Raw genomic sequence first — 27799 nt, 5'->3', positions numbered from 1 at the left:
GTATTTTAGTCATTTTCGGCTCAAATTGAGATCCCTTCCTTGTATAACTCACTTCTCCTCCGCCATTCACAAGTCAAGGGTCGTATATACTGACAAGTATCATATCTTTAAAACTAGAGCCAATCAACAATTTTAAGCATCATTTTCATTCTCAGTGACCCAGAATTAGTAAAGTTTGACAATAATTATTTCGATATCATTTTGGCTGTAGACCAGTGTAATCTGTTACCATATCTCTCTGCTCTGTTCGTCGTTGCACGACTGGTGGACGCACCACTTGGTTATTAAGGAAAATACTTCTCATAGTGGAAACACGACCACAAGGAAAAGTGTCCTCTGGGAAATATTAAAAGGTAAATAAATGAACGAGTATATCAAAATAAATATTTTTTAAATCAACATTTTCTAATACTCCCATCTATTTCAATTAACAACAAGACTAGACAGTGATAATTAGGGATGGTCCCTTCCTATTCACATACAATTGACAAATATCAAAACAAATGTTAAACATCAACATATTTATAAACCTGACGACGCTGAGAAATAAGGCTAAAGTTGCAATAGTCAACGGAAACAACTTTCTTGATCCAAAAAGGAAACAAATAGTGATATTGATTGATAAATCACCTACAAAACAAACTGGTAAATGTTCTGGTGGTAATCCATGACTACGGTGATGACGAATATGTTCTACACCGATCGAATCCTATCCTTGTCATCTCAATTTTTAATTAATTGGACACAATTTTCCTTTCACAGACTCTATCATATCGTTCTCTAGAGGATATATTCCGTATCCATCAAACCATTTCACGCAGTTGTCGTTGCGAAAGTAAAACAGGGGTCCATAAGTCATAATTGTTGTAAGTGTTAATAACATAGGTTTGAGCATCCTTTCAGGTTTTTGATACAGACGTTCATCTTTACCAAACACCACTAGTTACCAAGACGATGTGTACAAGCCGTGGGCAGAACGTAATGAAGTTTCTATGTATTCCTCTTGTTTCTTACAGATGACGATAAGTAATGATTTCACTTTAGATGTTGTTTTTAAAGCGATCTCTCAAGTAAGTAGATGAACTGAATGTCTGTATACTTTGTTATAAGAGTCCTTCTTAGCATTTCGACTCCATGGTTTTCATTTGCGGATTGCAATTGTCACTGAATCTCTTTCAAAATCTCTTTTGGCATGAATGTATATATTTCTTCCAAATACTTATTCAACTTTTCTCTTCGACCAATATCAAAGATATTTCATTTTGCATTTCATTAGGCTGGTCCTTTAGACAATTATAACAATGTTCTTTGGTCATGAAAGTGATTCTGTCTGCAAAGTGGCAGTCATAACAAGAGACTAAGCGATTTTCTTTTTCTCCAACAAATAATTGTATTGATCCCATACGTTCAAGAGTAAACGAGCCATCATTTCTAAGGTTATTTGACTTTCTTTAGGCGGACTTTATATATATATATATATATATATATATATATATATATATATATATATATATATATATATATATATATATATATATATGCAGATGACGTATATTCCTCATTTTATCCGTCCATTTTAAACTCGACAGGTGAAAAGAACAGAGCACACAATTCTAAACTTATGTGAAAGAAGGTTACTAATACAATAGCTAAGTAAAATAGTCCACCATTATCTATCTCCTTGTTTCAGACGCAAATTTTCAATAACTGCTCCAATTACACAATGTACCGCAATGCACGGCAAAGATTGGATAGAAAAAGATAAATCATTACATCCACTGTTGTTCTTGCTTTTGTAGATTGTGAAGAGATGAACTCTCAGAAGAGAATACGTTGTTATAAAAGCATGACGTTTTAGTTCTTTTTATAATATAATACTTCTGAAGCTGCAAACAAACAAAAGAAACTGGGTTGATATTCTTTCAAAGGTTGTTTGACTCTCTGAATACAATGTACTTTCACGTCACTTTTCTTTCCCTCTATTTATTAATAAAATATCGCGTCCAAGAGGTTGTCATACTAAACGAATCAGTAACTGATTCATATATACGGCGCTCGACACTTCCTTCTTTTTCCGGTCTTTGGCGTCGCAAATAATCGATCTGACTTTTAAGATAATTTAAAGTGCCATATCAGTGTAGATAAAGTAAATACAATTCAATATTATTTAAATGGAAAATCAAGTCTGAAAGCGGTATAAAAAAACCGATGAAATAATTCGCCATAATAACTGAGAAATACGCTCAGGTGTGTTTTCGAAAGTAATACACATCGGACCAATTTTATCGCTCGGTAAGTTCCAGAGTGTGTAGATCGCCTGACGTCATATTTTGAACACACACATTACTTCCGTTTCTATCGAAACATAAACAAAGCACTTGTTTCGTTCCATATTAGGTAGTTTAAAAAGTTTTATCACAGTCATTGCAAGAGGAGATCGTGGAGGTACAAGCAAGGGCAGCGGGGTCAGGTGTGTTACAGCAAATTGTTGGAATTCAGAATGCTGATGGGTTTTCCATGCATTCCTTTCCGAAAGACAAAGCACTTCGTCGCAGGTGGACATATTTTGTAACAATCAAAAGAGCACACCAGGATAGCCCCAGTGAGTTTTCAGCCCTCTACTCCTTTCATTTTATACCAGAATGCTTCCCATTTAGGTATAGATTTGATGTTGAGCATATGGCTAAGGCACCAAAGAACTTCAAACTCAATGATGCCGCTGCTCTGTCATTCCACTGAGTGAAGGAAACTGACAAACAAGTCAAGGTAACTGCAAATGTATCAGAAACTTCACCACGAAAGCATCAACTTTGTAAACTTGAAATGTTGTCCCCATCAGAGGTTGCATCTTGTTAAGTGTCACCACCAAAGAAAGTAAGAAGGGGCTATTGAAAGAGAGAAGTTGCAAGGGTGAGTTTTTAATGACATTTACCATATTATATATATATATATGATATTCAACAGATCAGTCACTGCAACATTTCCATTTCTACCCTTTAGAACGTTCTTTCATAGTTTTGAAAACAATTGCAGCACATATCTAATCAATCAAGAACTGAGATATAAACAGTGAATAAATATTGTCACACTTTTCATGTTCCCTTCAACTTTGTTTGACCATGTAAAAAGAAAATTCTTTCTGCTGGTAGATTTAGAAGGCCTACATATATTGTTCATTGTCGGACAAATGTGTGAATCAGATTACATATAGATATTCACAAACATGACGAGGTTTATTCCCATCCTCAATTAATATTAATCTGAATAACACAAAATGTAGTAGAAACTTTACAATGTTATGTTATGATTCTTTCAGTGGTGGTGGTGTTGTCATGTTCAAAACATTTTCAGTCGTATCTTGGCAAGAATCATTTAAGTCCATCAAGTTTGTTCAATTAGAATATATATATTTCTTATTGATCAATGATATTCGGCGTATAAAAGCATCTTATGGAGTACATGTCATATAGGTATGTGACTTCGATTTAACTGTATTGGTCTAGTAATGTATTGCCCACTTTAATTTTCATGCAAGATAGCATAAAACCAAGCTTTGATGAATATATTTTATAACTTATAGGATCTAAAGTATTTGACAAGCTTGAAGAGTTTGTGACAGCAGACAAATGAGAAAATATTTACCAATGCTGTCATCTGGACAACAAGCTTCAGCATTGGAGGGATACAACTATGTGATCAATTATTTTGCACCAAAGATGATTGGTTTCTCCTATCATGGAATGCTTTCAAGATAAATCTTAAATTATTGCACACAAAAAATACTGATTCAGGTTTTTCAGTGTTTTATTTATAGTCCAGAATATTAATCTTCAAATTAAATCATAGATATCAAAATCTGATATTTTGATATCCTACAATGTAAAATTGTATAACAGTTTTTAGTGTTTTAGAATGTTTGCAAATAAAGTATCTATAAAATTAAATTATCTGTATTCTGATAGAATTATATACTGTATTTCGCATCTTTATTTACTTTGAAATAGGCTTTAGCTAGCTGCATTGCATTTGAATGAAAACAGCCAAAGAGAGAAAGCATGCCCTCAGGATGTGAGAGCCAGATATAAAATACTGTATCCAAAGTACAAGAAAAGAGAGTACACTGTCAGGAAAATCCTTGTAGACTCAACATATGGCAAGAATATACATTAGTAATTAATGAACATAAAGGCATATATCACTTAGAAATATAAATAATGTTGTACCAAGTGTAAGTACCTATATTAATTTTTTAATTATTAAATTCAAACAGTAAAGGCAAAATATTTGTTAAAGTTGACACTCCTTTAATTATAAAGGTCATGAATTTTCCCTGTGGTAAAATAATAAAAATACGCAAACAATTGTAAAGACAAATACTTTCAATTCATGTATTAACTTCAACAAAAGGTTGCAGTTTTTGGCTTGTACAATACAATGCATATTAAATTTAATTTGCAGATTATGTTGAATGTCTGATGAAAACAGCATTCACAATTGGACAGGTGTCTCACATGAATGATGAAGGAGTAAAACTTACGGTAGATGTATCACCACCATTATGGAGTCTGTATGAAAGGCCTGACAAGGATATTGCTACTCAAAATCTTCTTATCAGGTTTAATTGCTGTCAGCCTCATGAAATCCAGTGTAGTTCAGGTTTTAATCAGGAAAGGCAGTACCGATCCTCTGAACAACACATGACAGAATGATGACCCTCACTTCCTTGCCCAAGAAGTGCCAACACCACCGAGCAAATTGTATATATTCTGTATGCCGATGTCTTCTGAAATAATAATTTGAAAATTGAGTTGAAATAAAATATGCTTTATGTATTAGATCAAAAGCTTTAGTAGAAAGTATTAGTAGTGGCCCAGTGTGATTTATCATTATTTTGTATCTCAATAAAGTTAAATGATTCCAGTATAATCTGTGCATGCATTATATATATATATATATATATATATATATATATATATATATATATATATATATGTTTACAACAAGTGCTAAAAATGTGACGGCACGCTTTGGTTTCACTAAATACCGGAAGTGGTCGGCGGTTGCATTCGGTTATTATCGTAAACAGGTGCAAACGCGATATTAGGTAGGCTCCCACGCAGTTTTTACTGAAAATTTTTCAATCGGATATTTTACATTCGTATTTTGAATATATAATGTCTTTCACCAAGAAATGAACTGAATAAATGTAGATACACTGTTGTGGTACTTTAAGTTTGCCTTGGTTTTTTTTTTTTGGTTTTTTTTAAAATTATTTTTATTTTTTTTTTGATAACTGAGTATTTCCTCTACTTACTGTTGAGGTAATATAATTTATCAATTTAAGTACCGATTTATAAAATATATCAAGAGCAGTATATCATGATTGTGTGGAAAGCATGTTATATATATATATATATATATATATATATATATATATATATATATATATATATATGGATTCTTAATTAGCATCTCAATTGTACACAATGGTATTGGCAGATTCAGAACATTAATGGTACAAATGGAACTTTTCTTTCTTATTTTTCTAAAAGTTTTATTCCGTTCTGGCTGTTGTAATATAAACTTTTTAAACATCTATAATGTACACTGGATTTTTGAGTAGAGCGACTGAGTGTGGTTTATTATATTGTGGAAACCACATAAGCCGAAAACAAACAAAATTGATGCATAGTGTACCACTTGACTATTACTTCCATTGACACATAGGATCAAGCCCTTTAAATAAAAATGTTTTCTCCTCTTGCACTAACTGACCCTTTATTATGGAGTGTGAAGTTGACTTTGAGTTGCGTTACATAGACTGCATACATCAAATATTTAGTGTTCGCTTTAGAATTTCGATTTATGAAGCGCCACACAGCAAATTTAAGAAGTGTATGTTCTTTGGGGACTTTCATTAATATTTCACAATGTTATCTTTTAACTCGCACGACATGATGTATTTCATTTATTTTCATAGATAATGGGAATGCACTTGTTTGCTGTAAGCAGGTACCTGTGAAAGGCTTTATTAAATTAATAGAATACGTTGAAATTTGGGTCTCATATTGCGCATTTGAGATGCGCATGTCCCATCATCATTACATCAAGATTTAAATCGTGTTTGCCTGCATCTCCTATCACAGAAAGAGAACGTCAGACGTATTATTTCTCCAAAGCCTTGATTCCAGGATTGCTAATGGCAAAGATCCTAATCAAATGGATATATGCTGTGGTAATGATTGTTAGTTACCCGACGGCCAGTAAGTATTCTCTCTCTCTCTCTCTCTCTCTCTCTCTCTCTCTCTCAGGTAGATCAAGATCGATCTTTGGATTTCGTTGCCAAGCTACAAACATAAATAGATACTTATGCGAACATTCTAGATCCATTGTAATAGTAAAATGCTTGCAATGTACATTTTTTATCAAGCATCGCAAATGTGAGCCACAGTTTATTCCAGTCTTTAGACGTGTCCCACACTTTATTTATTTTATCCTTAATCAATCTGGTGAAGCTTATTCTAGACAATATTTCTCTTCCTCATTATACATCAGGTCAAACGTTTTCAATTCACTATTTCCCACGTTCATGTTGGTGTGTGTTGTTGTTGTTGTTGTTGTTGTTGCATTTTTAACGTAGCTTTAACAATTTCTCAGTCATATCGCTACGATGTCTGTAGTGTTGCACATCATTGTGATTCCTAGCACTGGGGCATGATTCCACTGACATGCAGCATGATGTCCCACCCATTCATTTTGTCCTGACACCAGGCCGACCAGTTCTAACACTAACCTCTTAGTGCTGAGCACATATCGCGAGGCATCTGTTAGTACATTATTATAAGGCTTAAGTACGACTCGGCCGAGGTTCAAACCCGCGACCTTCCGCATCCGTGGCCGACGCTCTAACTACTAAGTGATCGGAGCGGTCTGCGATGTTTATAATATAGCAGAATCTAGTCATATAACACCAACTCGACTTTTCCAAATAGCGGTATCATTGTTGTTGTCTTCACTATTAATTTGTTTTACTTTCAACGAGTGTTTTATCGGTGGTTTGGAAGATATATGTAGCTGTAGTAAATTATATTCAAAATGCAAACAGTATGATCCCAAAAGCCATAACACATAAAATAAACATGAGATCTTCAGAGCATGTTTAAGTTTCTCCGCTTATTCATTTAAGGCATTTAGCTAGAATCATCAATCAGTAAATTCATTACAATGTATGTAATGTACTTATATAAATGAAATGGATATCCATAGTTGTTGGATAACTTTATAAACATTGTACACGAATGCTAAACATTGTACACGAATGCTAAACATTGTACACGAATGCTAAACATGTATACATGCTAAACATTATTGGTGCAATTTATTCCAATCAAATTTTCAGCAGTTTCAAAAAAGGTACTAATCCCTTCCCCTCGTTAATATATCATGAGGAATTAGGATCCTTAACGTGACGAAATCAAGGCACATTCACATATGCTGTAAATTATACATGTATGAAGTATAGTAATTGAACCCAGGGCATCAGAAAATATTTTCATTAAGGCACACACACATACATACATACATACATTCATTCATATATACATGCATACATACATACACACATACATACATACACACACACACACATACATACATACATACATTACACACATGCATACATACAAACATACATACATATATACATGCATACATACATACATGCATACATACATACATACATACATACACACACATACATACATACATACATACATACATACATACATACATACATACATACATACATACATACATACATTCATACATACATACATACATACACACACACACATAAATATATACATGCATACATACATACATATATACATACGCACGTACGTATGCATGTATGTATGTATATTAACTGGTCCCAGTACCAACATACAGACACACACACATACACACATACATACATAAATACATACATAAATACATACCTACGTACGTACATACATACATACATACATACATACATACATACATACGCACGTACGTATGTATGTATATTAATTGATCCCAGTACCGACATACATTTACACATGTACCCACGTACATGTGTGTATGTATGTCGGTACTTAGGTTTATTGTACACGTCATGTAATTATATTGGTTTGTCTCTTGATAGTTCGTTTCTTATCTCATAGACGTATATTAATATTGATTGAACTAACGATTGTTAGTGTTATTTATGTTGCTTATTTATTTTCCTTCTTTCTTTCTTTCTTTCTTTCTCTCTTTTCTTTTATTTCTCTCTCTCTCTCTCTCTCTCTCTCTCTCTCTCTCTCTCTCTCTCTCTTCTTTTATTTATTTGTTTGTTTTTTTGTAGCCAAATACATTTAAAATATATATTGCCTTGTTTAAGTAAACATTTTCTATCGGAAGGTGCTTCGTGCAATAAATGGGTGTTGGACCATGACTTTGAGAACAACCTAGACACTTCTAAGGTGTTGTGGGACAAGGACGGAATATCATCGGTAACCTGTGGCAGTTTATGTAACTCGAATCCGTCATGTAGATCTTTCTTCTATCACCCTTCACTGAAGAAATGTCTGGGATCCCAGTCATACAAGCGTGGTCTCCCTTCTGGTCAGTCAATGCAAGAAGGATGGAAATATTACACAAGTACGTACAATGATAACTTATGAAACTGACTGGGGAAATATGTTACTTATTGTCAACGGTCATGGTGCATGATTGCCGTGATAAATAATGAGACAATGCCCTTTCATCTCCCGTCACCATCTGCAGCGAACATTATGACAACCATTTGTTAACTATAAAATAAACGACTTTCAAAGAAGCTCAAAAAGCTTTCATGATTTAAAAGGTTTACACATTCCACTTAATTTTATATAGACACGACATGACTTTTAAGCATTTTAGACAGAATATATAATTTACACCTTATAGACAGGTCATGTCTTTGACACATGACAGGCAGGACACTAGTTCCGACAATGATCAAGGTCAAGGTTGTTGTTTTATAAACAAACTAATCCACGACTACCTGTTTCTTATGTAATTTTTAAAAAATGATTTTGTATGATCAAACGCATAGATGCAAAATGTCATCTGTTGCAATATATTTTTAGCGTCTATATTGACGTCATTTATAGATGATGATGATAATTCTAATTATTATTTGAAGATGAAACAAATCCCAAAATTATTGTCTATACATGCGTAAATATGTACTCTTCCAAACTATTCACGGGGAATCTATCCAAAGAACAAATAGTTGCCACACGATCGCATTATCACTTTGCTGTTTGTGCCCTATTATTATTGTTATTCTTAGTAGTAGTAGTACTATTGAATTAGCTGTTTTGCTGTTATTTCTGTCAATGTAGCAGCTTATCCATGCTATTCTATTATTTGTCTTTATAGTTCCATCTGTATGAAAAAGATATAAAAATACTAACCTTTTTTGAATATATCATGAATAATCATTCCATAAGGACATAAGGTAAGTTCATACTTCCTAAACATTACTAAAAGCACACATCAAGTTCCATCCTCCCTCGTTATCTTCATAAGCACACAACATATAAATTTCGTCCTTTCTCAATATTTCCATCAGCAAAACATCAAGTAAATTTCACCCTTTCTCAATATTTCCATAAGCATACACCAGGTAAATTGCATCCTATCTGTATTTTTCCATACGCACACGTCGCGTAAATTTCTTCCTTCATCAATACTTCAACAACTGATTCAATTAAACCATTTTTCAGATTAAAGTACTTTGCATTGTTTCCTTGCTTGCTGTATGGCAAATATGTCTTGTACCAAGATATAAAGAAAACAAAAACTGTGAAAAATGATCCCATTTTAATTTTTGTTTTGTCACCAATCGTTTCCTTGCATGCTCTGCATAAATAAAAGAAAGGAGTTTTCGTTCGGGAAACATATGATTCAGCTGAAGATAACAATATAAAACCAAATAACGTACTAGCTTCCTTTTCCATCGCGACCCTCTGTTTGCAAGCTTTTTGTGATCACTATTTTGTAACTAATTCAACTCTTACAATCAAAGAACAAATGTGATCCGAATTCAAATCATGCTTATAAACAGTTAGTATGGACCAAATTTCAATGTTGTTCTCAAGCAGTAACTATAGGCAGAATTTATCAATTGCATTCAATCAGTAATTCAGCTCTTGTTGTCAAACAGTAACGAGGGACCGAATTAAACCCTTGCAACCAAACAATATGCATCGAATTCAACTTTTGCTATCAATCAATAACTATGGACAGATTTTCAATTCTTGCTAGAGAGCGATAATAATGGACTGAATTCAATTCTTGCTATAAAGCAATACATATAGACATAATTCAACTGTTGCTATAATACAGTATCAATTGTCCGTATTAAACTTTTGGTATCGTTAGATAGTTATGAACATAATTAAACGCTTCAGTTCTTGCAACCAAACAATAATTATCGACCAAATTTAACTCTTGCTGTCAAACACCTCTCTATCTCTCTCTCTCTCTCTCTCTCTCTCTCTCACACACACACACACACACACACATCGTGAGATAGTGACACGTTTTTATAAGTAATCGAATATCCAATAAAAATGATGATCATGTTTAACTACCCTAGTTCTATAATGGATAATTTCAAAAATATTCACAGCATATTTTCCCTAGTTATTTTTATTCACTGTCATAATCTGAAAGGATGATATTAAAGAAATTGAGGATGTTCAAGAAGCAGATCGATAACTTTGGATTAGATCCAAATATTGGTATATCAGTCGACCCTACCCCTTTTCGCAATACTTATTGAGAAAGTTTACGTGTATAGATCAAGGGGATGACCCTGTGTAATACAGCCATATACTGTAACATATGCTTTCTAATGCAAGTACGCGACTTTAATCTCACCATCTCTTAGATTATGTTCTTTAAAATATTTGACATGTAAAACCGTTTGCGTTTTTTCCTATTCTAGAACAACAACAATGCGATGGAACATATACACTCAACACGACACTTGGACTCTGCTATAAAGTTCATCCAGAAATTAAACCCTTTCTCGAAGCCATGGATGCATGTGAAGCAGAAGAAGCGAAACTGATTATTATCAGGAATCAGATGGAAATTGTACAAGTTCAACATGCTGTCAATGGTATCGTGTAAAGCTGTTTCTTATAACTCTTTATTTTGTTGGCATTGTTGCACAAAACAAAATGACAGTACCACGTGTAGTGGCTTTCGATTCCTTCTGTTAAATTCTCAGATGAACTTTAGACACTAACTTTAGAAATATTACATAAATTCAGAATTTGTATTGGCTGTAACAAATTGTAAATTCGAAAAGTAGTTCCAATGCGTTTAAGCAAATCAAATGGTACACTTACATTTTTGCTTAAAGTATGTTCAATTAGATTTATTTGAAATATATCACTCATAACATATGGATGTATATTCATCTTATATAAGCAAGAATAAAGGAAAATGTTCAAAGTACATCATAAGACAAACAACACCAAAACATGATACACTATACACATGCACAAAATTCTAAAATCCACATGAAACAGTTGGCAAGACTATTTGCTGTAAAGTTGGTTTGATCAATGGAGACAAGAAAAAAAGAAACATGCAGCAAACAGTGTGTGTGTGTGCGTGTGTGTGTGTATACGGATATTCTCGTTACGTTTTATTGGCATTTCAAAAAGATCGATAAATACAATAAAATAAAACTCAGTAATTGCTAAAATGTGGCTATCAAATTTTAGCTTCTTCTATGTAATTGTTCATGTTATATTATATTCTCAAATGTTTGAAAGCTTTTTCTTCTTTTTAGTTCTCAATTATATATATATATATATATATATATATATATATATATATATATATATATATATATATATATATATATATATATATATATATATATATATCTTTTATTTATTCCATAATTTTATTTCCATACTCCCTGTATATCTGTAGTTACAACATGGTCTTTTTGTACACGAGTTCAAAACGAGATTCTTTTTACTGGCTAGTAGTTTTATTTAAAGCTGAATGTTAAACCCCATTAAACCAATTTATTTTCAACTAGCAGAGACCTATTTCAGATCGATAGGTCGATGATGCTTGGGCTACTCATCATCACTCCGATTCGCATGTTGGAAACTGCGTTTTCTATTATGCGTATGAATTGAACTATGAAGCAAAATAGATAAATGATGTGGAACTTAAACTGCATTTCTTCTTTGACAGCAAAATAATAATATTTCAAGCACTTCCGATGCACGTTCGTAGCCTCAATCAATACGAATATGTAAATCCAATACCCTCCACATAACATACAATTTCGCCTGTCTCAATTGTCCTTGCAATTCATATAAAAATGTTTCGAGCTATAGAATAATAAACAAGTTTCTAGTTTGCAAGCAGAGTATATCGCTTTAGATTTACTTATAACTATTTTGTTCTAGATATTTTGTGAAAAACAATTACGTTAGAAGATTTATTTTGAACAGTTTAAATCTTGGCTAGGCAGTCAGGTTGACATTCGACATATTAGAGATGATGTTTTCATTACATTGACACGATCCCATACCGAACAACATTTTATGTTCGACTGACAGCACGCACCTGACTCCGCATGATAAATAGCTTTGCACAGATAAACCAAACCTACTATCAATGCCTGAGTCGAAATTATCAATGTTTCTTAATATTAATGTAAATATGTGTAAGCCTGGAGAAAACAATATAACAGACACTGCCTTAATGACCTGGTCTTGCAAATAATCTCATCTTACGTTAATGACCAGTTTAATATATATTCTGTCTTTACATACCTGTATCAAGTCAATACAAGATTGCCTGATAGGATAATTTCAACATAATTATTATTTTCAGTTGTTAAAAGATTATTCGACGATCTGCACCTGCCTCGTTATTATGTTGAATATAAGTTTTCAAATAATAGAATAATTGCATATTCTTCATATCCTAAAAATGCATTGTATTTTGTTGTAAAAACCATATTCTTGCATTCCATCAAGCTGATTTAACAATATTAATTTGTATTAAATGGCAATCAATCTAATGTGACAACAAAATTACTTTAATATTCAACGATTGCAAAACAATCATGCAACTAATAGGAACTTGTTTTTGTATCATGTTAAATGGAATGTGTCCTATGGTGAGAATAATGTGAGGAAGAATATGTGATATGGTCTTCATGGTTGGGAATACGATTATTGACTTCTAAACTAAATTTTGTTGAAGAAAATGTTCTTACGAGCAAGATTTTAATTTTTCTTGTGTTAGTAGTAACACGTAAATAAGACAAATGTATTCTTTCTCGGAGTCCGAATGTGTATTCCAGCTTTGCGGAATTTACGTAACGTGTACGGAGAGAAGAACTGACAAGCAATTCCCATTGAAGACAGAACAATGATCACATATGACTTTATAGACAGTTAGACCTTTTTGCATTCGAGAAACGTACAGAATCGAAACTAGAAAAAAATAAAATGTTGCATTTAAATTTCAAGTGTAAAAATTAAGGTCAATAATATAGTAGTGATAATTTTATAAAGCAGTTATTGTACATGCCCTTTTGTACAGGAAGGATAAAAAGTAGATAATCTCTTTTGCATAAGTCGTGTCGATGGTTTGTTCCAAATCATTTTATATTAGGCTGAAAAGGTTCTAATTACTTTAAAAGATAACACACAGGAGTATTATTACGTTTATCAATGTCATGTCTTCAGCGAAAAAGATATCGGTAAGATAGATAGGAATATTTCTGCATAATGTATTTATACACAAAAATAATACAGTATCTCAAAGATAACATTCTCATTTGTTTCGTCAATCGTCAATGCCATCATCAATAATGTTCTAATGCTAATTTTGAACAACCTTAATCTAGCCCCTGTAGATAATTCAAATTCCAATATAATATGCATGAATGTCCAAATGTCAATTTTCTTTGTTGTTAAACAAAACCTTCATAAATAATGATGTCTACATTGTATGTTGATGGCTGTGGAGCCGTCTTGGTGAATGCAACAGTAATGGAATATTTATTCCAAACTATCATCATTCGAATTACAGCTGCCGGCACATCATTACAGCCATTCGTGGGACTCAGGAATACCATTTCCAATGGGATAATAACGTGGAAATGGTGGAATGGCCAAATTCCTTCTTATCTGGACTGGGAAACTGGACAACCTAATAACCTTGGTGGAAATGAGAATTGCGGGAACATGTTCACAGAATATAAAATGCATGGTATTAGCTGCTTGCGGGAGTTTTCCTTTATCTGTCAGAAGTACATTTAACTGTCGTTTATATGTAACGATAAGATATAACGTTTATGACTAGATCGAATGTGATGTATTCGAATCTAAGATATTTATGCATACAAATGTTTCTCAGTGAACATAGTGACATGAATTTGAACGAAAAGAGGAATTCCACTGCGTTGATTTCTGAGGAATGATTTTGGAATAATGTAGATGTATAAACATTAAAAGATTATGATTGGTCATGCAGTTGTTTGCTTTATCTACAAGATTATTATCTTAATATTTTTTCATTCACAGATGACAGAAAAGAAACAACATTTTCAAATAAAACGTACTCAAGTATATGGAACGAAACTAGAGTGGCATTCTAAATTTATATATTTGTTACTGTTCAATAATGTACAATATTATAAAGTTTTGGTTCAGGGTATTGGTCACAATACTGTTTACAGAGTCTCGTTTATTCCACAATGTAAACTTTCCAGATCAAAATATATGTACGGCTATTGCAAATCAAATCAAAGCATAACTTGTATATTTATTATCTTCACTTAACTATTCAATGATGGATTATAATAAAATGACGATTGATGGAAGAGTTCATTATTGGTCTGTCGGATAAATTGGTTATAATTGAAACAACCGATACGTCTAAGCTTATGAACTTTCCTAGAACATCTGAGAGACATTAGATAAGAATTTAATTTGTATTTGTTCCTATTAAACATAGACGCCTTCATCCGACTACCATGATAATAAATTTGAATAAATTGCAACTTTGAATAACTCAACTGACATAAAACTTTTATATATTAAAATGGATAAATGCATTCTTATATATATATATATATATATATATATATATATATATATATATATATATATATATATATATATACAAGGACTATATAGCAATATACAAGGATTATATAGCAATTTCGAAAAATATATATTTAACCCTGATGAAAACGACATAAAAAGCATTCCTTTTCCGAAGATACTTAAAATTCATGTTTTTAATGAAATAATTTCAATAAAATATATTCACCATTTTCACTTGTTTTTATCATTATCTCCCCATCTAACACTTTTAAGCTGGTAATGTCTACACTAATGCGTTCATAATTATTAGAAGGAAAACAAGTACAAGTTGATTTGGATCTTCGTTCGGTCGCATCTCAATAGGGAATATATACGAGCTGGAGGCTGTATTATCTCCCGTCCCATTGCTGTTGCCCATCCAGGGTAGAATTTAACAAGAGCGTGTTCATAAAACACACATGCACTACGATCTCATTTTACACAATCCAGAAGACAAACATGCATTAGTCTCACCAAACCCGAAGTCACTGACGCGTGAAATGTTTTTCCTTTTTGATAGGATTATGCTATACTCACTAAACTCCATCCATATAATCTTGATTCAATCTGCATCTAACCATATCAGAGAAATCGACCTTATCGCAACATTTAATTGGAGTTATTAAGACATGAATATACATGCTGACCGGGTCGATAAGGTTTCTTCTGCCGTACCACTAATACTATTTTCCTGCAAAGTCAATCAAAAAATTAAACGTGTCTATTCGTTAAATAAAAGTGAGTAATGTGTGTTTCAGTAATGTTTTTCACGTGGAACCTTACGTGTCTTTTTTGGTTGTACTACTGATATGTTTGATGGTTTAGTTTAAAATGGTTACTGAAAGGGGTTAAGCAGACACAACTTAGGAAATTAAAATGTCACGTTGATACTATGTATGAAACAGAACGTCCGCTACCCGTCTCGGATTCTTATCGATAATAATCAACCTACAATGGATGTAACAGCCACTTTATTTTTTTCAAGGCAGAGACTCCACAATGTGAAAACATCACTATGAGTCAGATTGAACTTGACTGTCATCGAGGATGTTAGCAGGATATAGGCTCATTCCATCACGATCCCACTTCCGGCGAGCACCAGCAAAAACATAGTAGATGCTACAAATAAAATATATATAAAAAGATTTATTTAAGTTTAGAACTGCAAATCATATGTCTCCAGTTTAAACGGGTAGTTGGGTAGATGTTCCTAATTAGCAAAAGATATTGCATCCTTTGTCAGTATCAAAATATGGATAACGAAACTCACTTGCTTCTATCAAATTCTTATCTTTCACGATGAAAAACATAAATCAATATCAATATTTCCACTTTCAGGATAAACGTTTATAAATATAGTCAATTAAGGAATACAGAGAATGTACGATACTTAACAAAATATTTGCGGGATTTCAGGTTGTGTTTCCCGAATACTGTAATCCTTGTAATGCATTATGTATATGGTATATCCAAGTTCTTTTTTTATATACTTCATATCTTGCAACCTTTATAACCGGAGTGTAATAAAGTCTTGTCTTGCAATGAGTAGATAACAAAGTCCGACATGCTTGACCAGCCTCAAACCAGGTACACTTACATTATATAATCCTTCAGGGTGATCTTAGAATTAACCACCCGGACCCAGATAACATGTCTCTCAACAATCAAACAAAATAATATTTGTTTGCTAGGTTTGAACCCCTACGTAACCGGAATGATGGAGAAGTGCTTACACAAATGAGCAATGGATCGTGATAAATTATTTCAGTACAATAAAAGAGCTTAAGTTCTCATCACTTGGTATTTTTACATTCCAGTTTTTATCAAGTTTTCACAATGTACTTTAAGTCCGATTTCAATCATTCAGACATTTTTCAAACAACCAAAAAACACAAGAATTAAACCAATAATTGTGCTAACAGAAATATAACACCTTTATTTGTAGAAGAAAAGAAAACCCTATCGTAAAGGTGGAGAAAATAATTCCCTTTAATATATATATATATATGGGGGTGGGGTGGGACGGGGTGAGGGGATGTAACTCATCGCAATGCCCGCTCCGCATTTTCACATTCACGGCAACAGTCCTGAATAAATGTCACAATAACCTAATTAGATACTACGATACATTCATCCACATTGAACGAGACCTACATGTATGCGGCCAACCATTTTCCAGAAATTGGACGGAAGACAAACTTTGCACTTTACTGACGCGTTAAATTTAAATGTATGTGACTCACTTCCGTTGAATTGACGTTTTACAAGCTAAGACAAGTCTGCATACAAACTCTGAAAGACACAAAATGTAACAAAGGTCCACAATGACGTGTGCATACGTAGAAAACACAAAACTATAAACAAATTTAAAAAACATTGATAATGGCCACAAGTATTTTGTTCCGGACATATTCATGTTTTGTCCATTCATCGAAGACCAGGACAAGTAACATTATCTATTGTACAGCGAGCATTTGTATATATGCATTTATTCTAAATAACAAATTGTTTCTTGGATTCGATATGAAGGATAATGTTGGAAATAACTTGTTTCTAGGACATAGTGAGAACTTCCATATAATGTAATACATTCGAGGTTCTATGAAATAGGAATACATTCTTGTACATTAGGAAAAACTTCAATTTTAAGCAAGTTCACATGGAATACAAGCTGAAAGCGTTTGTAAAAAACAAATACAATGCATCGTCATATATGCGTATGCATGTTAACGAGTATTATTTAGTGTCTGTCAGAATTTATAACTTAATAATGGTGACAAACAGAAATGTACTAAATAACATCATGGTTGCATGGCTAATGTGGTTTTTATTGTAAACTTCAGTCATATAAATAGTGTAACCAGTCAAATGAAAATAATTTGGATACAATAGATACATTAAAAGATATGATAGAGTAAACAGCATGCTAAGTTGGTCAAAGGTGCGTTTTGCCTTTATATTTCTTTATTAAATATTAACAAGACATGAGTTTGCAAACATATATGCATTTCGTTTCTATGCTCCCCTTGATTGGCAAAAACCATCTAAGACAATTAAGATGGAGGAGCGGGGTGGTTGCTGGATGTGTCTATAAGTTTGAATTTATTTTCTCATAACTGTTTGTTATATAATTGAATATCGCTATGTTTTAATAAGATTCTTCTATATTAATCTAAGGGATGATTAAATATATGACTATACTGAAAACGCATGTAAGCTCTCCGACCAGGCACCGTCATATCAACCTTATAATACCTACGACGATCATGGTCTAGTCAAAGGGAATGAAAACCTGCATCACCAATCCCATTTGATAGATTTCGAAAATGGCAGCCTCAACCTTTGTCATACTCTCTGGGTCGAACTAACGCTTATTTTACGTTCGAGACTATTAACTTACGGAATCCCATGCATAGTAACGCAAATGGAGTCATCCGTTACATCCACGATAATAATCAAAGCAGATGATCTATTTTACCATAGCATGGCTATGGACATGTTAATAATTACCACTGTTTGTCTCAATTACTGCAGCATAGTTATGGACATGTTAATAATGACCTCTAAATTGGTCTCAATTACTGTTAAAAAGCTCTGAGGATAACAGTACTTCGTCATCTTTTCTATTCATAATAGTACTCAATGTCACATTACTAAAGGCTGCTAATACCATTGGAAGAGAGTATAAGAGAAAAACGAGAAGAACAATATACAGAAACGGCGTATATGTTATGTACAGAAGACGGCATTATTCAGCATATGGTAGGCTATACATGTAGGCCATTATACATGTAGGCCATTATATATGGTTGTGAAAGAGAACGAAAACTCTCGTTAAGATCCACCGACCCACCCAACGCTACTGCTAACCTTACTCACATGCACAAGTTGACCAAATACGATATTAGAACCCACGCGAACAGTGATTACAAATCAATGATCAGGAAAGACGAGTGTCTTAGCCGACAGGCCCAGCAGTGCCCCACACAAGAGCCGGTAGTCAGCTAGGTTTAGAACACATTGCTAAAATGACATGAACTCAAATACCGCATTTAGGTCGATATAAATATGATCCTCCATGCTGACGATAACGGTAAAAATTAATATAATCGATTTCATCTGGTGCTGACATAACTTCGACAGCAAAACTTCCATACCTTATCATCATTATAATACTTTGTTTAGAACAAGGATGAAACAAGAAAAGGAATACAGGTTATTTTCTCAATGTTTTACCACTGACATTTGCGAACATTTGTCACTAAGCCATTTCTCCTAAGTTAAAATATTATCAAATTAAATGTCTTTCCTCTGTGTCACAAACAACAAAACAAATAAAACTAAAAATTTGAACGCACCAAAACAGATTAATTCTTAATACGTTTGCTTAATTTTATTATTTTAACAAAATCTAGTAAAAGGTTGTTGTTGGAATCGACGTACACATTCATCATTTCGTGTGGGAAATTGTTGCTATCAACCAGATTATTTACGTAAATTCAATTTTCAGGAGTCAATTTGTATGCAAACTTTGATACAAAACATCCTTGATTTATAGAATGTAGGACGCGATGATGTGAAACGCTGCTACTAAATAATTAAGCCAAAGTGGACTGCAGCTAAAACTGTTCTTGCAATAATTGAATTCAATACCCCTCCTCCCAACAACAAAAAGAAAGAAAAAAGTGGTAAAATCAGGTCCCTACGGAAAGCTATACAAACTGGAAAACTATAAAATCAATCCAGGCTTTTGCAGTAATTGAACAGCCACTTAACTAGAGGTTGCCAAAACAATTCAAAATGCGACCACTGTTGAGGCATCCATAATGGGGCGGTGCAGGAGGAAAGAAATTAAATGCGCTAACTGTTCAGGACCTCACCACCCTAAATCATATGAAAGCCCCCAACTGCTCGTGAATTCGCTATAATACAACATATAGATTCGAACTGCATATCATATAAAGAAGCAAGACTAAATATCATTCACAATCTGAAAACCCCAACACCCCAAAAAAACCAAAATTCAGAACTAAATATCACCACAAATCAAACAAAACAGATACCCCCTCCCAACAAACAAAAGAGCCATTAGTCAGAATGAGAATAAAGAAACTAGGAAAACTAACGTAAGAAAAACTGCACCCAAATCTAACACAACCCTACAATACGTTCAAGCAAAACCAATTCATGAACTTACTAAAGATCTCATCATACCCACACTACAAGCTGAACATTGCAGTTACCCTGTCCCAACACCTTGATAACACTAATTGTAACACAATAGGTCTTACATATGGCAACAAACAAGATCAGTTAAATGATATAAGGACCAAAATGCTAGCCAAACTAGAAGAAAAATGCATAGGGTACTCAAAATATATACCGATGGCTCAACAATCACACAAGTGTACAACAATGCTGCGGCAGTAGTAATCCCTGAAACCAACACAAAATTCGAAGCTAAATTACCCGACACCTGCTCTATTTGCACAGCCGAATTCTGGGCCATTATTGAAGCTCTAAAATGGATCCAACTAACAAACACTAGACAAAGCAAGTATCATTAGCGACTCCATTAGCGTCATGAACTCGATTAAATCAAACCACTCTATCACAAGAAGCGACTTCCTGATGGAAACCAATCACTTAATAAAACAACCGCTAAATAAGGAACATATAACAGAGTTCATGTGGGTGTCTCCCATATCAGACTACCAGGCAACGAGAAAGCAGACCAAGTAGCTAAACAATATCTCCATGAACCTGACTCCATAGCACAATACTACAGCGTCAAAGAATTGTATGGCATCATCAGAAGTAAAATCGACAATAAGTGGCAACAACAATGGGATAGCAGCAAAACAGGACGCAAAGTATACTCCATGCTAAATAAGATCGCGAGACATACCAGCCCACCACAACTCGTTAGAAGTCAGGATCAAAAACTCAATAATAAGATACTAATAGGCAAAACTAAATTAGCCAACAGCTTTGCGAAATATTTAACAATCAACATAGACTTAAATGTCAAATGCCCACACTGTCCACTCCAAGAGGATTTAGAACATGTTTTAACACATGCCATAAGTATGGAACCCAAAGAGCAAGGTTTAGGACTAAACAACATAAAATATGGTCCCTACCGACCTAACCGGACTTTCCTCAAAGTAGAAAACTTAAATAAGGGCTTTACTCCCAAAAAATATTAAGACCCTCATTAACACTGGGAAAAAGGGGGGATTTAAACAAAATATCAATTTAAGGTATCACTCCATTACCGGAAGCTACTCCTTGTGTAACTAGGTGGTGAAGTGGGTACAGTTTTACCACCCAAGTTTACCCAAGTAGTGGTGTGTACCGCCAAGCGTGGGCTGATGCTGAACCTGCACCTATCACCTGCAACATCTCTCTGGGGTGTCCGAGTATATGCCCGCTAAACAATAAATAAATACCAATCAATTAATTACAACTAAGGGACAGGCTAACAAACTAAATGTAAGGAACAATGAGATCTTATGTCTTTGACACGTCTTAGCGACGAGAATATTCGGCAAAGAAATATATCATATCAAAATAGATTATCCTAAAAATGACATCACATAAATAAATCTATCCACAAGCTAGGAAAATAAGCAAAACAAAATAAGTCAAAATCTATCATAACTAGTAGACAGGCTAACAAACTTATAATTAGCGAATACTTAAGATCAGACTGTCAGCAATGGGGACATTAGGCAACCAATATCCAATTCAAAAGTCAATGCAATCAATTTTGGGTGCAATACAGGTTACCTTGTAACAGGTCCACACGAAAATGCACCGTTTCTCGATTACCCGTATATAATTAGAGAACACAAATAATCGAACTAATGAACACTCACCTAACAAACCAAAACTCAGAAACAACCACGATAAACAATATAGGAAATCAGGCAGCAAATAAAGTACCAAATAAAAATCCAAATCTCAGTCTGGATACTAAAACAAAAACAAAAACTACTCTCAAACAACCAGGAAAAACAGCAAACATAGAAAGATACAAATTAAAGGACCAAAGATCAATAATACATGACAAGGGTCAACTACACCCCCCTTTAACAACAGCAAAGGTTAACCATAACACAGATAATGGGGTCACTACAATACCTCCAGTATAGCACGTAGTTCACGAAATTATAACAGTAGATTTTACATATTACAAAGAAAAGGGGAAAACAAACCTTATGCAAATAATTAAATAGGCAAATGAAAAATCTTGGCAAAACCTCTGCTATAAAATTAATATTTACACTAGCACAAAACAGATATGTGATAAACTTAAATTTATTAGGGGAAAACACTAAATACCACTCCGAAAATAGCAAGTACCAACACAAATAAGGAAAACGCACACAAACTAGCGAACCATTTCACTACAATGAGTAGCAACCTAAACCACACCGCAACATTTCAACAACACTGGAAAAAAGTGGGAAAAACTCATTAACATCTACTTAAAGACCTAGGACCAAAAACATCCAACCTAAATAACACTAGACGAGTGGGAAATAGCACTACGATTGAAAAAAAACATCATGCGATGGGGAAGACCAGATAGGCTATATCATATATAAACACTTACCCGAAAACATTACGAACTCAATCCTGAAGTTACTAAGCACGCTTTGGACCGTAGGTAACCTGCCTGATAAATGGAAACACGCAATTGTAAGACAGATCCGGAAACAAGATAAATACCCCAATGAAGTTCTTACAGATACATCTCCCTCACAAACAACGTCTACAATATCATGCAAATCGACTGAAATACCACGTAGAAAGCAACAACTTAAGAACCGAAAATCAGTGCGAATTTAGAAACAAAAGATCCACTACGGACCAACTTATGCGATGAGAAGCGGCCATTAAAATAACATTCAAATCTAATCGAAAAGGAGAAAGGAATCTAATAGGTGTCTTCCTCGACCAGGAAAAAGCTTTCGACCTTGATTCAACAAAAGGCTTAATAGGACGAATGTTCAGTTTTATGGAAAATTTCTTAACTAACTGTAAAATAATAACTAAAGTTGGGAACACTTGCTCTGAAATATGCTCACTAGAAAATGGTACATCGCAAGGGAACGTACTCAGTCCCACACTCTTTAACATCGATATAAACGACCTAGACCTAAACCTAACTTCAAACAAAATTTAAATGTCACAATTTGCGGACGAGAGCGGGCTATGGAGATCAGGAACCCCGCCAGTCACCAAGTAGTCAATGGTCATCCAAAGTAACCTAGACAATATAGGTAGTTGGGTAGATAGATAGGGGAACAAACTTTCCCATGAAAACACTATTGATATACTATTTACACCTAAACGTTGTATCAAATTAAAATACCCTAAACTCACTATCCAGAATAATACCATCACATTTGTCAAAGTAGCACGATTCCTGGGTATGTACTATGATGAGCAACTTAACTGGGGGCAACACATACACAATTTAGTAAATAGCTGTAATAAATATATAAACATGCTGAGAAACCATAGAGGGACCACCTGGGTATCCAACCAAGAAACAATATAACCACTATATAGAGCACTAATAAGATCAAAATTGGATTATGGAAGTCAGATATTCAACTCGGCTCAACACAAGCACCTCAAACGACTAGTTACGATCCAACGAAAAGCACTAATTATCTGTACAGGCACTCTACCGTCTGTATCATTAGCTGTACTCCCAATTCTAACTGGCGAACGACCATTGCATCGAAGAAGACAGTAGCTAATCCTAAGATATGCAGCACGAATAACAACCCACCCAAATACACACCCGAATAGCCATTTAACAAATGTAATAAAACATTCACCAGCAAATTAGTTTAAAATATCCCAGGAGAAAAACTAATACATCAACTAAACGGACAACTCCACATAACTAATTTCCAGGCCGAATTAACTGAACACCTTGATCCAACACCCTGGATAAACACAAAACCATCAATCAACACACAAATCAATAAACTTGGGAACAAACATGAACAAGAACTAAAGTTAAAAACAGTTCTAGCAATGGAAAATACAACCAAATATTCCAATTCGGTGAAAATATACACTGACGGGTCCACAATATTAGACACACCCACCCACCCACCCCAGAACAGCAGCAGCAGTAGTAATCCCTGAATTTAATATCCAGATAGGAAACAGACTGCCTGACCACTGATCGTTTAATACAGCAAAATTCTGGGCCATCTTGGAAGCTCTCAAGTGGATTAAAGAAAACAACATTATCAAGGCATTAATAATAAGTGACTCGCTTAGCATCATTTCCTCTATACTAGCAAAAATACTAAATCAAAAGAGAATTACATTTACCATACCTACATGCTACTCAAAGAACTAAATAACAATCGACTAAAAGTAGAATACATGTGGATTAAATCCTACATCGATATCAAAGGAATGAACTAGCTGACCAAGTAACGAAACCCAAACTAAACGAACCAAACCCAACTGACATTAAATATATTGTCAGCGAATTACTCATTATAGCGAAAACCTATATTAACGTCAAATGGCAGGAGCACTGGAACAAAGGCACCAATGGTCGGAAGCTATTTTCCATACAAAAAGATACTGTCAGAATTAGGAACCCATCAAAAGTTAATAACTCCGTTCAAAATATCATTAATAGTATACCCACATGGAAAACAATATGGGCCAGCATTTTTGGAAAGCACATGGGACCTAAACCATCGAACATAAATTGCTTCCACTTCCAATTTCCAGACAATTTCACTCACATATTCAAAAACTACAAAAACCTCAAGAAAGAACTAAATTCAAAAGGGAACAAAACAAAATTGGAACCTTGATACATATCCAAATTCCATATCGAATGCAAACCCCAACACAAACATACGTATGTAAACATTATTAACTTCATCCATGAGTCACGAATTACAAACAAAATATAAGTTAAACCAATAACTAAACTAGGGAACGATATAAGATCTGATATCTTTGAAACATCCCACGGAACCCGAACACTCGGCAAAGATGTATGTCTTCTCAGATAAGTAAATGTATAGGGGTCAAAATAAGATTAGGTGTCTTTGAAATACCTCACGAACATTACTATATGTGGGACCCGAACACACGGCAAGGATACGTCTTTTCAAAAAAATCTGTATTGAATGGGACTTAAATAAAATAAATCTCAAAATAGAAATTCTACATCGCCATATAAACTACTAAAATAATCACTACATAAGGTATCAAGAAACTCTATTAACACTTAGAACTTTAAAAAAAAATATTCTTTTTCTATTTTTCTTTCTTTCATTTTCTACCTCCTTTAACCCCATTCAACTTCTAATGTATTACTCTTATGAATACTAATATTATAACACCCATAATCTAACCACACTCTAGCCTGAAGGTGGCAGCTATAGTTTCGGCAAGGGCATTTAATCAACACAGAACAGACCCAAACTTAGAGCATATAAGGTGGTCCAAACACACAATACCATCAGGCCCCGCCGAACAAGGGGGCAAACAAACAGTCGCTTTTAGGAACATACAACCCAAACTTAGCTCATATAAGGTCGTCTAAACACCAAAGATCATCAAGCCCCGCAACAGTAGGCTGCATTCCTCAAAAAATCTTTTATGAAGGTACACGAATGACCCCAAATTGTATACGACATATAAGGTGGTTTAACATCCATGACCATCAGGACCAGGCACACAAGGTGGCAAACCTAGTAGCATAAAAATGCTGTCATCTAAGGTACTCCTATCCATCCTAAACTAAAAATGCTAAACATCACAGGGTTTTATTCCAAATTGTACAAGACGACCCACTTTAGGCCTTATACACTGGAATCTAGCAGCACCAACCTGTGAACGTGAATTCAATCTGCCCACCTTCTCCTCATTGCCACGATTGGACATCAAAACCAATAAAAGAGCAATGCATGCCATAACACTACTGGAAATTCAGTAAAATTACAACATAATATGAGTATGTGCTGGGCCTACTCCCACTCATATACTCGATACTCTGCTCAGTGGATACATATCTGAAACATGAGTGTGTGCTGGATCTATTCCCACTCATGCAAACCCATAATTCAGGTAGTTAGGGATTTTAATTAGTCCCACGACCTGACGGCTTCAATTAAGGAGTGCTTCTTGAGCACATAAATGCCTGGGGGATGTGGCTCTAATTCCTTATCTTGGAAATAATTAAATAGTCTGCTGTGCAGGCATACAACAGTGACATATGCACTGATGTGCGAAAACCACTTTAATTCAATGTTAAGTAATCGTTCCATTCAGTTGCGTTGAAGTCGAGCTAGTGAGCATACCGCAGTGGAATCAACTAACAGCAATGGCGTGGCGCGCTGCGTCCCAGCCAATGCGATTATTCCTACTTGATCCCTACGGGCAATTAGAGCCCTAGGTAATGCTAAAGCAGACAACTGAAGCCTGAGAGCTGGAATGAAAATAATTACTTTACTTCTTGTCTAGGATACAAGTGAAGGGACAAACCAAGATATTGCACAGCGTGGGGATAATGGCGAACGTAGACGTGACATAATAAAAAGCGCAAGGATAGGAGGAAACCGGCCTTATTAAAGACTACAAACCAATCTACTGCGTTAACTGGACCTCTATCGGAAAGTCAAAGACCCCAGAACCGAAGAAGGTCACCTTCACTGAAACTTAGACAAAGCCAATAGGGTGGCAGGTAAACAGCACAAACGTGAAAAAACAAACTGAATGCAGTATCCCTATTTCTGACTCAGAAGGAAGCGAAGATGAAGAACAACCTGAAAGGGAAGAGAGCGACGCTGACAAAGTAGCTGAAGAAGAAACAGATGAATTGGAAACAATGTTGAAAATCGGACTAGAAGCTGCACTAAAATACGTTGGATGGCGGCAACATGCAATCAGAAAACTGAGAACTTAACAATGGCTGTTTGGGGTTCGTATACTTGACCAATATTACAGCAATGCTTTTCACAAACACCCAATGGATACCCTGATAGAAGCTGAAAATCATCTGACTGCATTACACGGATTAAAGTCATTCCCTGAACAGCGACATAAAGAACCACGCAGTGCCGCGGCAATCGTAGACGATGAAGACGACCGCTACTCATTAGGACTGCCGTCCTAAAGCCCTTGTAAGGGTTATTACTAAACAAATGCTTCATATTTTAAGGGTTTCTGCTTTGGCTTAGAAACCCGATTTGATTGAACTAATTTAATTCTGGCTACTTTTAAATAATTTACATTTTTGTTACATTTTTATTAAAATTTAAATCTATATTTTATGCATGCTTAGTACATTAAATTTTAAGCTTAGGACTGTAGGCCAATTTAAGACGTTGATTAAACGTGTCTCTAATTACGATTGTGGCCAACACAAAATTGATAATAGGGACTCCCGCAAAATTTCAACTGGGATAAATTTCCACTGCACGCTCGGACAATTTGCCAATTAAGAAGTGCAATATTCGCACATAAAAGTGGGAATGTAATGGCTCCATTCGTACAGTCCCGACCAATTGAGAATCTCGACATTC

At 34.4% G+C, this 27799-nt stretch overlaps 1 protein-coding gene across 1 annotated transcript; it reads left to right on the top strand.

The window, feature by feature from the left end:
- The first annotated feature begins 6033 nt into the window (after window positions 1-6033).
- Window positions 6034-15239, top strand: LOC149784697 (collectin-12-like). Its single transcript, XM_089933307.1, has 4 exons — window positions 6034-6263; window positions 8443-8682; window positions 11021-11197; window positions 14155-15239. The coding sequence occupies exons 1-4, from the start codon at window positions 6200-6202 to the stop codon at window positions 14382-14384; spliced, it is 711 nt and encodes a 236-aa protein (XP_089789433.1). The 5' UTR covers window positions 6034-6199; the 3' UTR covers window positions 14385-15239.
- The last annotated feature ends 12560 nt before the right edge of the window (window positions 15240-27799 follow it).

This window comes from Sinohyriopsis cumingii, chromosome 14 (assembly GCF_028554795.1).
Source record: "Sinohyriopsis cumingii isolate HCF-2022 chromosome 14, ASM2855479v2, whole genome shotgun sequence".
NCBI classification, from domain to species: Eukaryota; Metazoa; Mollusca; class Bivalvia; order Unionida; family Unionidae; genus Sinohyriopsis; species Sinohyriopsis cumingii.
Note: the sequence above shows the minus strand (reverse complement) of the source record. Positions and strands in the feature narration are given on the sequence as shown.